The 14,154-nt window shown below is 41.6% G+C and overlaps 2 protein-coding genes across 3 annotated transcripts; one reads left to right on the forward strand and one right to left on the reverse strand.

Annotated features, from left to right (window-relative positions):
• The first annotated feature begins 6,529 nt into the window (after positions 1-6,529).
• LOC123137468 (protein TIC 20-I, chloroplastic) lies at positions 6,530-9,765 on the forward strand. The gene is made up of 3 exons (XM_044557242.1): positions 6,530-6,692; positions 7,559-7,765; positions 8,821-9,765. Exons 2-3 carry the CDS (start codon positions 7,594-7,596, stop codon positions 9,465-9,467), a joined length of 819 nt encoding a protein of 272 aa, XP_044413177.1. The 5' UTR covers positions 6,530-6,692; positions 7,559-7,593; the 3' UTR covers positions 9,468-9,765.
• A 594-nt stretch (positions 9,766-10,359) lies between these two features.
• Positions 10,360-13,848, reverse strand: LOC123137467 (UDP-rhamnose/UDP-galactose transporter 6). Of its 2 annotated transcripts, none has more exons than XM_044557240.1 (6): positions 13,602-13,848; positions 12,612-12,800; positions 12,303-12,487; positions 12,027-12,227; positions 11,760-11,921; positions 10,360-11,056 (listed from the first exon to the last, which is right to left on the reverse strand). In XM_044557240.1, the coding sequence occupies exons 2-6, from the start codon at positions 12,745-12,747 to the stop codon at positions 10,727-10,729; spliced, it is 1,014 nt and encodes a 337-aa protein (XP_044413175.1). In that variant the 5' UTR covers positions 12,748-12,800; positions 13,602-13,848; the 3' UTR covers positions 10,360-10,726. The 2 variants fall into 2 exon arrangements, with proteins under 2 accessions (XP_044413175.1, XP_044413176.1); XM_044557241.1 differs by having other exon boundaries at positions 13,598-13,839.
• Between the last annotated feature and the right edge of the window lie 306 nt (positions 13,849-14,154).

The following is a 14,154-nucleotide window of genomic DNA, read 5'->3' on the forward strand; positions in this document are numbered from 1 at the left end:
TTTTAAAAATTTAAAATACTTTGTAGCTCAAATTGTCGCTCCGGTTAAAAAAAGTTTTCACATAAAAGATTTCTCACGACGAAACCTTCGAAACTAGATCCATTGTTGGTATGTTCCGACGACTTTTTTTTGGTAAAATGTTACCACATGTGTGCTACGCAAGTTATCATGCGAGTTGAGACAAGTTATCATGTTAATTACACAGAAATTATCAAAGCTTAAACATGATTCCTCCAATATTCATTGCACGCAAAAAAAAAGTCAGAACATATCAACCTGAGATCCAATTTCGTAGGTCTCGCCGTGGTGGATTTTTTATGTGAAAATGATGTTTCAATCGGACCGATGGTTTGAGCTATAAAACATTTTGAAGTTTCAAAAATACTGGAGAATCTAGGATGATATCTATTTTTCCTCCTCTAATGCATGCATACATGTTTAATATAGGTTATCAGCTCTAATGTGTGTGAATTATCTTGCTACTTACACGGGAGTTGTCGGGGGTGGGGTGGTGTATGTTTTTAATAAAAAAAATCTCTTGGGTCTAAAGTTACCCGTTGTTTTTACATATTTTATCATCTTTGGTGTGTGTAAATTATCATGCAAGTTATCGGGAGGAGGTGAAGATGTTTTCAACAACTCCCCCCCCCCCCCCCTGCGCATGTCAAAGTTATCGTGATGTTTATACATAAGTTATCAAGTCTGCGGTGCGTACATTACCATGCAATTTACACATAAATTATCAGGTATGCTGTTTCTAAATTTTCATACTATCTAGACAAAAGTGGTTAGACATATGTTTACAATAGCTTTTTCCCCGGGTCAAAGGTTACCGCGGTGTTTGTACATAGTTTATCATCATAGGTGTGGTATATTACCATGATATTTACATAGAAGTTACCGGAAATATGTTTTCAAACAACTTTTTCATGTTGGGTTATCATGTCTGCGATGTGTTAGTCATCATTTTATTTGCATAGAAGTTACCGTGGTATGTCTCGACGACTCCCCCACCCCCACCCCCGCCGACAAAGTTATCAAGACCGAGGTGCATAAGTTATCAGGTCTGCATGTATGAGTTATCATGTTATTTGAATAGAAGTTACCGTGGTATGTTTCAACCCCCACTCGCCGACAAAGTTTTCAGGACCGGGGTACATAAGTAATTAGGTCTGCGGAGTGTGAGTTACCATGTTATTCACACAACAAAAGTTACCGGAGGGATATTTCACCCTCCTCCCCCAGTCGGTGAAGTTACCATGATTGGGGTATATAAGCTATCAGGTCCGCGATGTCTGAATTATCATGCTATCCACACAAAACTTACCGGGGGGCGGGGGGGGGGGGGGGTATATTTCATCAACTCCCCCTCCTGCCTCTCCAAAACATGGTGTCACCAACTCAAGATGAGTTGGTGAAATATCTACTTAAGTGCGGGAAAACCCGGTCACTAAATTAACTTGTTTTTATGCAAACGTGGTATAGGAGATGGGTTAAATAGACTATTTACTTTCATTCCTTTAAGAAAAGGGAATGTAGGTGAGGTGGTTGGCTAGTTGAGTTGCCTGAACTACTCATTGTCGGAGATGTATACGGCGTCCTGATGTATAAAAAAGGTTAAATGTGTTAATCATGTATTTAAAAGATACTAGTCATATATTTAGAAAATGTTAAACCTGTATACACAAAATGGTCCTGATGTATATAAAAAATGTACAATGCTTATGGAAAAATGGACATAAAAATATATGTTTAAAATAATTGTAAACCATATATTTCCAAAATTTTAAACATGTATATAATAATTGTACCTGATATATATAAACAAATGTACAATGTGTATGAAAAAAATAGACATCAAGACAATATAAATTAAAAAAGTATTAATCATGTATTTAAAAATGTTAATCATGTGTCTAAAACTGTTCCTGATGCATACGAAAAATGTACAAAGGAAAACAAAGAAAGCCAACAAATTGAAAAATAAAAACAAAGAAACGAAGGAAAATTAAGAGAAAAAAAGGAAAAACATGTAAAAGATGAGAAAGAAACTAAGAAAAACAAAGGAAAAAAACCATGAAAGAATAAAAAATGAGTGAAAACCCCAAAGAAACTTGTGAATAAACAAAAAAATAAAGAGGAAAAAACAAAACGAATGAGCGAAACGCAACGAAACAAAGGAGCGGACGAAAATGGACCACCAAAATACTGTAAAGCGCATGGAAAATCTTTAGGCGAGGGAAGCATACAACCAATTTCTTTTGATTGTCTCCCAGAATTTTGATAAGCGGAAAAAATGGGTTCAAGATTCATGAAGAATATGAGGGCAGGTCCAATTCTCAGGCCTCACTTACTCTTTTTTTCTTTGAGACAACGTCGTGAAGCTTTATTAACTCGTCATAATGTTTATAGGGACGGATGGTAAATTCCCGGGGTTGCCTAACCAAACATGGCGGCCACCACCGAGAGATAACGCATGCTTCGCTATGTTGTGAGCTTCATAATTAAAGCTCCTAAACTCATGACTAAAATTGCAAAATTCAAAAGCTATAGAGTGATCTAGTATCTCATGTACTATTGCGCCATAGCTTGCCCGATTTTCCTTGTGTAAGCTTTCAACCACAGGCTTGCAATCGGAGGCGACTTGAATTCGTCTGAGATATAAGTCATCTGCCAAAGCAAGAGATTCCCTAATGGCTAGGGCTTCGAGAGTTGGAGGATCTGAAATATTCGGAAAACAGAGCAAAGATACTCCCAAAAACCCTCCGTCTTGGTCCCTGCAAATAACGCCAACTGAGCCACCTCCTCTCCTGGAAACGGCTGCATCGACATTAATTTTGGCATTGCCAGCCGTCGGTGCTACCCAGCTAGAAGATCTTCGAACTGCAGGTGTAGGCTGTGTTGTTAAATTGGTATTAATGAACCGCAGCTCACCCAAGTAGTTTGATATGAAGTCGTCAACCGACTGGGGTGATTGAAAAATATCCTCATAAATGGCTTTCCTCCTTACTCTCCAGATTGTCCATAGGGTGACAACTAGTCGATCAAAAAAATCCTGTTTCAGAGATTCATACAAAGCAAAGAGCCACTCTTTCGGGGTCTCTTCAGCCCGCTCAAGCATGCCTCCTATCAGATCATCAGGGGGCAAGGCCCAAATACTTGCTGCCATCGGGCATGATATTAGAGCATGCTTCCATGTATCAACTGCTCCACATAACAAACATGTATCCTCTGTCGCCATGTTCCGGTGTTTCAGAACCGTTCCCGTTGGCATAGACTGCAGCACCAGCCTCCACACGAACATCTTCAGTTTTGAGGGAACTTTGAGATGCCATATCATTGCCCACTTGCTTGTCTCGCTGCGATCATACGACGTTCCCCCCTCCTCGTACATCCACGCCTCTCTGCTTTGCTTCGTTCGTAGGATCATGCGATATGCCGATCTCACAGCCACCCCTGATTTCCTCATGCCATGCCCAAAAATCTGCCACCCTTCGCGTGCACAAAGGAATTTTGAGTATAGCTTCTGCATCAAAATGAGTGAAAACTGCCCGGACCAGGCCCTTGTTCCAACTTGCTGATGAAGCGTTAATGAGTTCTCCCACTCTCTCAGGTGGGTTATGTTGAAGCGAGGTGATCGGGCGCTTAAAACTGTCCCTCGGGATCCAGTTGTCGTGCCATATACTCACGGATTCTCCATCCCCAATTCTACGTATGAGCCCTTGAGACAAAATGTCCCTTCCGTCCAAAACAGCCCGCCAAATTTGGGATGGATGAGCTCCCAGTTCAGCCTGCAGCAAATTACAGTTCGGGAAGTAGACAGCTTTAGAAATCCTTGCACTAAGTGAGGAACTATCTGTTAATGTCCTCCAAGCTTGCCTAGCCAGGAGTGCTAGGTTAAAAATCTCCAAATCTCTAAACCCTAGCCCTCCCAAGTGCTTTGGCATTGTTAGAATATCCCATGCTACCCAACTTGGCTTCCTGTGTCCTCGCTTAGAACCCTAAAAGAACTGTCGAATGGTGGATGTAATATTGTCACAAAGCCCTCGGGGTAATCTGAAGCAAGACATTGAAAATACCGGAATCGCCTGAGCTACTGACTTGATCAGGACTTCCTTCCCCGCCGATGAGAGAAGTTTTTCCATCCACCCCTTTATCTTCTCCCACACCCTATCTCGAAGATATCTGAATGTTCCATTCTTCGAGTGACCTACATCAGTAGGCATGCCAAGATAGCGCTCGCTCAGCGATTCGTTGTGAACATGTAAGTTGTTCTTCACAGTTTCCCTCAAAACAGCCGGGCAGCCCTTACCGAAGAATATCGAAGATTTTTCGTTGTTGATCCTTTGTCCAGAAGCATTACAATAAGTATCAAGTAGGTTTGACACCGCGATTGATCCATCCCCACTGGCCTTGAATAGCAACAGGCTATCATTCGCAAACAGGAGATGGTTCACGGTGGGAGCCGTGGGAGCCAGCTTGATTCCTGTCAAAGACGACTGAGAACTTGATTTAAGGAGGCACGAGAGGCCCTCTGCTGCAATCAAGAATAAATAGGGGGAGATTGGGTCTCCTTGCCGAATACCTCGGGTAGGATTAAAAGAATCAAGCCTTTCTTCATTAAAACAAACTGAAAAGGAGATAGAAGATATCATACCCATGATTGTATCTATCCAGTTTTGATCAAATCCCAATTTTATCATTATTCCTCTGAGATAATCCCACTCCAATCTGTCATACGCCTTCATTATATCCAATTTTAGGGCGCAAAAACTGTTTGATTTGGCCCTTGACCGTTTCATAAAATGCAAACACTCATAAGCACATATGATGTTGTCTGTGATTAACCTCCCAGGGACAAAAGCAGATTGCTCTTCAGATATAATGTCAGGCAGAATTACTTTCAGTATGTTTGATATCACCTTAGATGCTATCTTGTACAAAACATTGCACAAACTTATTGGACGAAATTGAGCAAGTAGTGTTGGGTTATTTACCTTTGGGATTAATACCAACACTGTATCATTTATCATTGTCGGGCTCTCTTCACCTCTTACAATTCGGAGAACTATACTGGTCACTTCATCTCCACATACGTCCCAATGGCGTTGGTAAAAGTGAGCCGGAAAACCGTCGGACCCCGGTGCCTTGGTAGGGAACATCTGAAAAAGAGCAGTTTTAACCTCCTCTTTTGTGTAAGGGGCACACAAAATGGCATTCATCTCATCTGTCACTTTTCTGGGCACCTGATCTAAGACTGCTTGCATATTTTGCACCCCCTCAGACTGATATAACGCCTGGTAAAAACCACTCGCTAAGGCTTTCAGCTCTCCCGGGTCTGTTATTTCCACAACAAGAGAGTTCTGTAATGCTTTTATCATGTTCTTCTTCCTACGGAGACTGGCTCGCGGGTGAAAGAACTTGGTGTTTTTATCTCCAGCAGACAGCCACCCCACTCTTGCTCTTTGACGCCACATAATCTCCTCCCGGTGATACATCTCTATCAACCGTTCGTTAATCTTTAGCTCTGCATGAGAAGGTCCAGTCCGCAAGGGTTCACTCTTTAGTTCATCGAGCATTTGTTTTAACTTCTTAATCTCTTTTCTGACGTTCCCAAAGGTATCTCTGCTCCACCGACCCAAGTCCTTTTCAGGCCTCACTAACTTATAGCAAGATGTAGGAAACCCTTGTGTCAACGTGAGCGCCAGATGGGTTGGCCCAGCTCGGGGGAGGGTGGGGGGGGGGCACGGCACAACTTCTTCTTCTTTCTTCCTATTTTTCCACTTTTTTATTTTAATTTTTTACTTCCAAATATTCTAAATAAATATATTTTAAAAACTTTACATAAAATTTTTGAAAATAAATATTACCCAAGCATTAAAAAATTAAACGTATATAGAGAAAATGTTTCTCATGTGTACAAAATCAGTACAAAAAATAAAATGTGTATGAAAAATATGTATGATCATGTAACTAAAAAATGTTAATCAAGCATTTAAAAAATATTAAACAAGTATTTAAAAATATTATTTAAGTACTTAAAAAATATTAAAATAAATATTTAAAAATGTTAATCAAGCACTTGAAAAATACTCCCTCCGTTCCCAAATACTTGTCTTTCTAGGCATTTCAAATGGACTCAACATACGAATGTATGTAGACATATTTTAAAGTGTAGATTCACTCATTTTGCGTCGTATGTAGTCACTTGTTGAAATCTCTAGAAAGACAAATATTTAGGAACGGAGGGAGTATTAAGCATGCATTAGAAAACCGAACGAACACATCAATGAACAGACCAACAACCGAACAAAACTCGGTCCTATACATACGCGAGGAAGGTAATCAAAAAAGAGTAACAAGCTATTGTGCCCGATAGCCCGTCGATACATGCACGCGCTTGAGGTAAACTTCCTCGCTATAAGCTAGACATAACATTCGCGCACATCCTCAAAATTTTGGGAGAACCGGCCGAAAAAACTGGGCCGAAACAAGTGCTCTGTTAAGGGCCTGGCGTGTGTTTTCCCAGCCCAAATTGCCTAATCCCCTCCGATTCACGGGGCTAAAGAAATTCGAGTCCACGGAGCCGACACAAAAGCCTATCGCGAGGCGACGGAGCGGCGGCGCAAGAAATCGAGCGGAGCCGCGGTGCCGCCGGCGACGCCTCCGACCACGACGGTCGCCTCTCTCCGGTAAGCTCTCCATCTCCTCTTTCTCCTCCTCTTCCTCTGACGATGGATCTCTGAACCTCTTCGCCCCCTTCCTCCGCCCCGACGCCGGCGGTTCTCTCCATCTCTCACCTCCTCATCCTCCTACGGCAGAGGCCTCGCCGCCGCGCGCGCACTTCACTTCGCTGCCGCCATCGAATCGAACCACAGCTTTCCGGCACTCCGGCCGCGCCCTGTTCTCCTTCTTGATCTCTTCCTCCGCTCCTCCGGCGAACTTCTGTGCAGGAGCAGCTACCACTGCTTCTGCCGTCATCACCTGCGTGGCTTCGTCAACCTCGTCGTTAGAACCCTGGAACCTCTCCATCGTCACACCCTATCCGTCGTTCTGTGCTGGCACCTCATCTTGTCGCGAGTCCTGACCTACCCACAATCCGACTCTAAGCTGCCGCCGTGCCCTCCCTTGGCGTCACCGCCGGGGCCTCCCCCTTGCCCTCCACATCGGCCTCCCACGCGCGTCCCCGTTCTACCTCGTCGCGTCCTTGCTCTCCCAACCCCGTCCGTAATTTTTGCCGTTGATTCCGAGGTATGACCACTTTGTCACCAGTGTCTTAAAAATCACTGACCTTCAGATAATTTTAGCTGTGAGATGTACAGCATGCACATCATCTTGATCCGGCCCTGACTGCCACCATACTAGTATGAGATTTAGTCATGCGTCCACCACTTGGTTTATCCATGTTATTAAGAGTTGGAATAATCGGCACATTTTGATTACATATTCACTGTTATCCTCCACCTGTTCTCACGTAACCCCTCATAGCCCAATGAGATGTGGTTTTGTCCATTAGTTGCGACTGCTCTTGGCTAGGCTAATCGGGAATTTTTCATAGTTGCAGATTTTGTCCAAGATCCTGCTTTGCACACGATGCTGCCTTGTCAAGGAGTAGCTACTGCGACTGCAAATTCTCAGCTATTTGGATTCCCTGCTGCAAACCGCTACGGATATCCTGCAAGATCACCGGTTTTTTCTAAACAAGCGTTTCTCAAGTTGCGGGCATCGGCACTTCGTTGTGACAAGAAAATCCCCCCTCTGAGAGGTATTCATTTTCTTGCTTATGGATATTTTACTCGGGCAAAACACTGTGACTGTACTCTTAGTTCCTGGGCTCTTGTGAAGGAGCTTTTATTTCTACATCATAAACCAGTGTTACATAATCTTATATACTCCCTCCGTCCCAAAATAAGTGTCTCAAGCTTAGTACAACTTTGAGACGGAGGGAGTATTTGGCAGCTGAATAAATGTCTGGATACGGTTGGATGTAATCATATTGTGTTTAAATGCTTAATGATACCATTCACTTGGTGGGCTGAGATTTCCTAGGCTTTCATGAGTAACGTAGGCTTTTAATATTGCACAATATCATTGGAGAGCATTTCCTTTCATGATTTTTTTGAAAGCTCTTGAACACTTGTTTCTCAAATGATAAAATGGAAGTACAAAGTTAGATTAAGAAAGCTTGAGTTAATTTCAAGTTGTTATGGTTTTACTGGTAGAATAAGGACTGTAAAGTTTTAGCTCACTGATAGATGCTATCAATAGAGTATGTCAGGGATATTCTATATCTTGTTATATTATTCCCAAAGATCCAATGTGCTTGATGGCCCCTGTGTTACTGTTTCTCTAAATATGAGGAAGGACGAAGATTTGGGAGCACTAATCTGTTAATGCAAAACATTACTACAGTTGTTCTTGTACATATTCACAATGTGGTAGGATTGGCATTACACGCTATTGTTCGTGATGCATGAAAAAAATATTAGACAATTATGGTGCAGAAAATTCTACATAATGCATGCATTGACAATATCTGGCCTGCAGATCATGTCATGTCTATTGTCTTTATAATATGAAGTTACAAGCAAAATATTTCATATTGACACGTAATGGTATCTTGAAATTTAACTTGCATTACAAGTATACAGATGTAAAGTTATCATGAATATAACTTCCACATTATTTTTTATTTGCTCTTTCCTGAACAGTGAATTATATGTGTTAACGTTACTTATTAATGTTTTGGGAAACTGAATTATATTTATCCATAGTTGTTATTATGCCAACCTTGCCTTACAAGATATTTCTTACTTTCAGCTTGTTTTGATTTTTCCGCTCGTGCTGTATCTTCATCTCTCGCAAAGTATGATTCTGTAATGGGCAACAATCCCTTCAAGCCATTGCCATCAATCCGCAGCTCGCACCCAAGATCTCAAGTTAGTTGTCAGGCATCTTTAGCATCATTCAGCTACCCTGAACTATCTTCTAAACCCAAATGGTGGTGGAGGACCCTGGCATGTGTACCTTACCTTCTGCCACTGCACAACATGTGGTCGCACGCGGATGCTGTGTACCAGCTTCATCCATACTTGCAACAGTTTGGGCTGTTTTATGCCTTCATTGATACAATGGCACTAGTCCCTGGATGGCTTTTCCTGATGATCTTCATGACTGTCTACTTCTTTGTGGTGAGACGGAAGTGGTCGCCGCACTTTTTGCGCTATCACATCATATTGGCCATTCTTCTTGACACGGGCTCTCAGGCTCTGGCGACCATGTGCAACTGGAATCCAAGCATTGTCTTTCAGGGTAAACCAATGGCGTATTTCTGGATGACACTGGCCTTCATTCAGATCTTCACAGTTGTCGAGTGTATGAGGTGTGCCCTTTCAGGAATGTATCCTAACGTTCCATTCATATCCCACACAGCGTTCATCCATTCTGATCTGAACCTGTTCAGGTAATTGGCTAGTGCAAATGTGCATCTGAAAATGTAAGAGGGGTTAAGGAACTGTGTGTGAGATAGAGAACTAGCTGAGGCAAAAATGGTTTGGAAGTGTATTTCGGGACATAAGAAGGGGATGCAAGTATATGCAATCATCACGGGTAATTGTAGTAGCTTCTCAGGACTCTGCAGTGTTATACTGCATCATTTCATGAAGTTCCAGGGGACACCTGACTTCAAATTTTGTGTGTGGCTTGGTTTGTAAACGACAAGCAATTCGAAATGATGTTTAATTTGACCAGTATGCTTATGTTGGAGCTCCCAAGTCTATTCTTCCTCTTATTGTGTTTCCTTTGAGCTGTTGAACCATTTAACTCTGGCAATCTTAGAATTTCAAGAATGACATGTTAAGCCGTTCACCATGGCATAATTGCTTCTGAACACCTTCTGTAATTGACCACCATGCCATAATTACTGGAGGGAAGTGTAATCAGTAGAGGTGAAGGTGTACTTGCAGGTTGCTTATTTTGCCGCCGCTTAAATGCAGGCTAGAATCTGCCGCAGCTAATACAAGTTTTTGCAGGACACAAGCCCAGATATGTTGTACTCCCTCCGTTCCTAAATATTTGTCTTTCTAGAGATTTCAACAAGTGACTACATACGGAGCAAAATGAGTGAATCTACGCTTTAAAATATGTCATATACATCCGTACGTGGTAGTCCATTTGAAATCTCTAAAAAGACAAATATTTAGGAAAGGAGGGAGTAGTTGTTTTGAAGTTGAAACCGAGATGAGTTGGTGTATTAATCTGGACCATACATCACATTAGAGTTGAATAAATTCAGATATCCCATGGTTGACGCCTCACGTTTTCTCGTATGTTCAGATGTTCAGAATCCTCACGATATTATAAAGAAAATAAGTTAGCTAGCCAAACAAGATTTTCATATCCACCACACATGAAGTCTAAGTCACCTCTCTATGTAGTGTACTGTAATAACTATATTTGGATAGCTTATACTATTGTGAAGATCTACAGAGTTACAAAATCAAAATGTTGTATACTATCTTACCACTATATTTGGCTGTGACATTTGCCAGAAAAGTAAAGTCAATTTCATTTCGCTCAGGTACTCTCCTTTAGCTGTGGCTACAAAACGGAAACGTCGAAAAACTGTATGAATGAAGAGAATAAATCGGATTGCCGCAACTTGATGCTCAATAGCGCTGCTAGCCCTGCTATTAGTTCAACAACCCTGTATTTCTAATCTCAGTCCTCAGACCTTCAGATCAAGCTCAGACTGCGATGACAGTATGCCGTGCTTCTGTGTTTTCTCGCTGATTGGTATGTAAACCTGCCGCTCTTTGCCTCCTGGTTTGGACGACGCAATCCCGTACCAAATCATGCCGATAACAGCTATGGTCATGCCGAGTGCGACATGGAAATTAAGGCCCTCTTTTCCGAAGAGGAAAAAACCCAGGGTCAGCACAAGAATAGTCTTCATGTGGCCTAGAACTTGAAACGAGACAGCTGTGAATCGTCCGATGCATATGAACTGGCTTAGATTGGTACCAACAGCAATTATGCATGACAATACAATGAAGAACTGAAAAAAGAGTGAAAAAGGAAACATTAGTCCCCAGTTTACTCTGGTAAAAGTATTTTAGGTCACACAACTATCAACCAAGAGAACGGTTACAAACCAAACCATGTTCCCATGCTCATATCCTAGAATTTCAAATAACTGGGGTACTTTATATATATCACAAGAAGCATATATATGAAACGTTACTCTGCCATTGACGGTAGAACTTCACTAGCTATTCTAAATCAGGCATACTTGACCTATATGCTTCTATATTATTTGGAGCAGCTCCTGTATTATAATGTGCCATATTTTAGCATTTCAAACGGCATCACATGTTAGCTTATGAAATACTATTTAGAGGGTTGATCTGTACAATCTGTTTCTGTAAGATCTGTTTGCTTCACAATAATCAAGAGGAAACAAATATACACAAAGATGACTACTGAGAGTGACATTTTCTGTACTGAACACTAGATTATACCTGGGATAATATAAAACTGAAAATCATACAGATTGCAGTTACCCTCATATCAAACATCACTTCTCAGCAGTAATATATTCATAGTGACAGACATGTTATCCTGATCCCCCGATGATCATTAAAAGCCTACAGATATAAATTATAATGCTACAAGAACTGGCGAGGACTAGATAAGTTTCTGATGCAACAAATTTATAAAGAAATAAGAAACAAACTGATTCAGAATAAAGCATCACGTACCGTAACTACCATGGTATAACCAAAAGTATCAACTCTTTTGTCAGTCAACCATAAATCCACAAAAGGACCAAATATTAACAACGACGCTGCCTGAGCAGGAGCAGTATGACCCAAGAGGTGGAATGAGCCAAGCGAGTACTTCCGTTGAAGATGATGAACATACTGCAGGAAAAAAAGAAGGGTAGATACATCACATATCCCATTAGGACAAGGCCTGCTAGGAATGTGCACAAACAAGGTACAGATTCAAGCACCCAGGATACTCACATGCTGTTGTAGTGCAGTGCTCCAGACTGCTATTATTGCAGCTATCAACCCTTGAGAGTTCACACTAACATCAGTTACAGTACACACAGCAACACCAACTAGGACAAGCATTATACTGAGCTTTGTATCTCTTGAGTAACGAACTTTGTCAAAGAGGATTTCTAGAAAACACAAAACTGGAATAATACATAACTTGGCAATCTGAAACAGCAGAAAGTGCAATTTAGTATATGCATTACATTCTAACATTGAATAGAATTTAGTTACTCTCTTCACCTGATAGAATCCAACAGAGTTCCACATCAAGCTAACATTCATCCCAACAATTGATAAGTTTGCAAAGAAGACAAATTTTACTAGTTCTTGCAATGGTAAGTACGATGGCTGAATATATCCCAACCATTTCATTACTGATGTCATCAAGGTCGTGGTTAGGAAATGCAGCCCAGTTAACGTTGTAGCTGTACAAGCAAACCATGGCACACAACATTAGTAGAAGAAATCTGATACATTTGCTGCATAACCACAGTTAGTTATAGATCAGTGATAACACACGTGAAGTTGAACGTCTGAGCATTGTCTCACCAAAACTAAAACCATGTGTAGCCATTAAGGCTTTGTTGGCCATGATTATACCAACAGATGTCACAACATTGAACATCCATGCTCCAGCATCTAATGCTGCTTTTCTCTCTGCCTTGCTTCCTGGTGCCACACCCATACTTTCTTCTCATGTAGGGTGTAATCCAATTTTCTAAGTAGCGGAGAGTGCACCTTCAGTAGCAATTGCAATCAAGACATTAGTTTGATAACTACATGAGTATAAATAAAACTCAGCATCCCACAAAAATCTTAAGGTGCCAACTTTTGTTTTCGAAGATTTGTTAATATTAGTATAGAGCAGCTCCCTAATGTGGTGTATGTGAAATGCAGTTCAAGAATGGATGCATGAACTCCGATGTTAAGACCACAAGTGAGGCCTGGAAAAGATACAAATTGCACACCAAACAAATAAGGCACAGTACAAAGTAACTAGCACAGGCAATTTATCAGAGAGTCCATATCATATTGTAGCTGGATCTGCGCCTTTGTAGCTTTATAAATTTAAAGCCTTTGAACAGAGCTAAAATAAGTGAACTGCACAAGTGGTGTATAATGCGACAAAAGAAAACCAGGAGGTTAATCCACTACATGTAGCAACATATGGATTATTGCTCCCAACAGGCCAATTCAAGACGATAGATGACTCAATACAAAAATATACTTTTTCGGCAGCAGAGCTGATCAAATTCATGCAATTTGTCTAAAACCTACTGATTTCTAAAAACATGAAGTTGGTTATAAATGATTAAACTTCCTCACATAAATGGCATTTAAGTTTAACAGGTCGATGGTGCATTACGCAACGAACACAGGGAATCAGGACCTAACACAGGGCATGGGGGTTCAGTTGAACCCCCGATTTCTCTTGGAGGATGAACTGCAATTAGTACTCTAGTATGCAGAAAACACATCTGCAACGAATGCTGGATCGGGGTGCCCATTCCAGAAAGAAAGTTAGGGTTCGTCACCTACAAAAGAAATCAATCCATTTCCGGGTAGATTTCCGCTACACGCCTGTCCAGTGGAGGAGAGGTGGAGAACGGCGGCTTTGAGACCAGAATTCCTTCGAGGTGGCGCGCTACGGTGGAAGGAGGCCGGTGATTGGGGGAGAGGGTTCGACGACGGTGGCCTGGGTAGAGGATTCGACGACGGTAGGCCGGGGGAGAGGAAAAGGAAGGAAGGAAATGAATGCTAGAGGAGTGAGGGCCTGAGCCAAGTATTTTTCGCTTTTTAGGAATGTGGATGTAAAAGGACAAACTTGTAGGGCCATTTTTATAAGTTTATCACTATAGAGTTAGAGTATTTCCTTTTAGAAAAGGAGATTTTTTTATTAAACCGGATGAGTTTGATATGCAATGCCCAAGTTTACAATCTCCTCCGTGCCACAGATGTTAACCACACCGTTGTTTTAGGGCTAGTGTGTCCCATTGTCACCAACTAATGGTTAAGTACATTCTGATCACGTCTGGTAGATGTGATTTCAAACGCCTCCCCCCCCCCCCCCCCCCCCCGCCCGCGCCGCCCC

Source organism: Triticum aestivum, chromosome 6B (assembly GCF_018294505.1).
Source record: "Triticum aestivum cultivar Chinese Spring chromosome 6B, IWGSC CS RefSeq v2.1, whole genome shotgun sequence".
Taxonomy (NCBI): Eukaryota; Viridiplantae; Streptophyta; class Magnoliopsida; order Poales; family Poaceae; genus Triticum; species Triticum aestivum.

Excerpts from the sequence above, each read along its gene's own strand:
- LOC123137468 (XM_044557242.1), top strand. The coding sequence starts at position 7,594 with ATGCTGCCTTGTCAAGGAGTAGCTACTGCGACTGCAAATTCTCAGCTA. Across the intron at positions 7,766-8,820 it reads GAAAATCCCCCCTCTGAGAG|CTTGTTTTGATTTTTCCGCT; the intron begins GTATTCATTTTC and ends TCTTACTTTCAG.
- LOC123137467 (XM_044557240.1), bottom strand. The coding sequence starts at position 12,747 with ATGGGTGTGGCACCAGGAAGCAAGGCAGAGAGAAAAGCAGCATTAGAT. Across the intron at positions 12,228-12,302 it reads ACTCTGTTGGATTCTATCAG|ATTGCCAAGTTATGTATTAT; the intron begins GTGAAGAGAGTA and ends CTGCTGTTTCAG. Across the intron at positions 11,922-12,026 it reads GCACTGCACTACAACAGCAT|TATGTTCATCATCTTCAACG; the intron begins GTGAGTATCCTG and ends TTTTTCCTGCAG.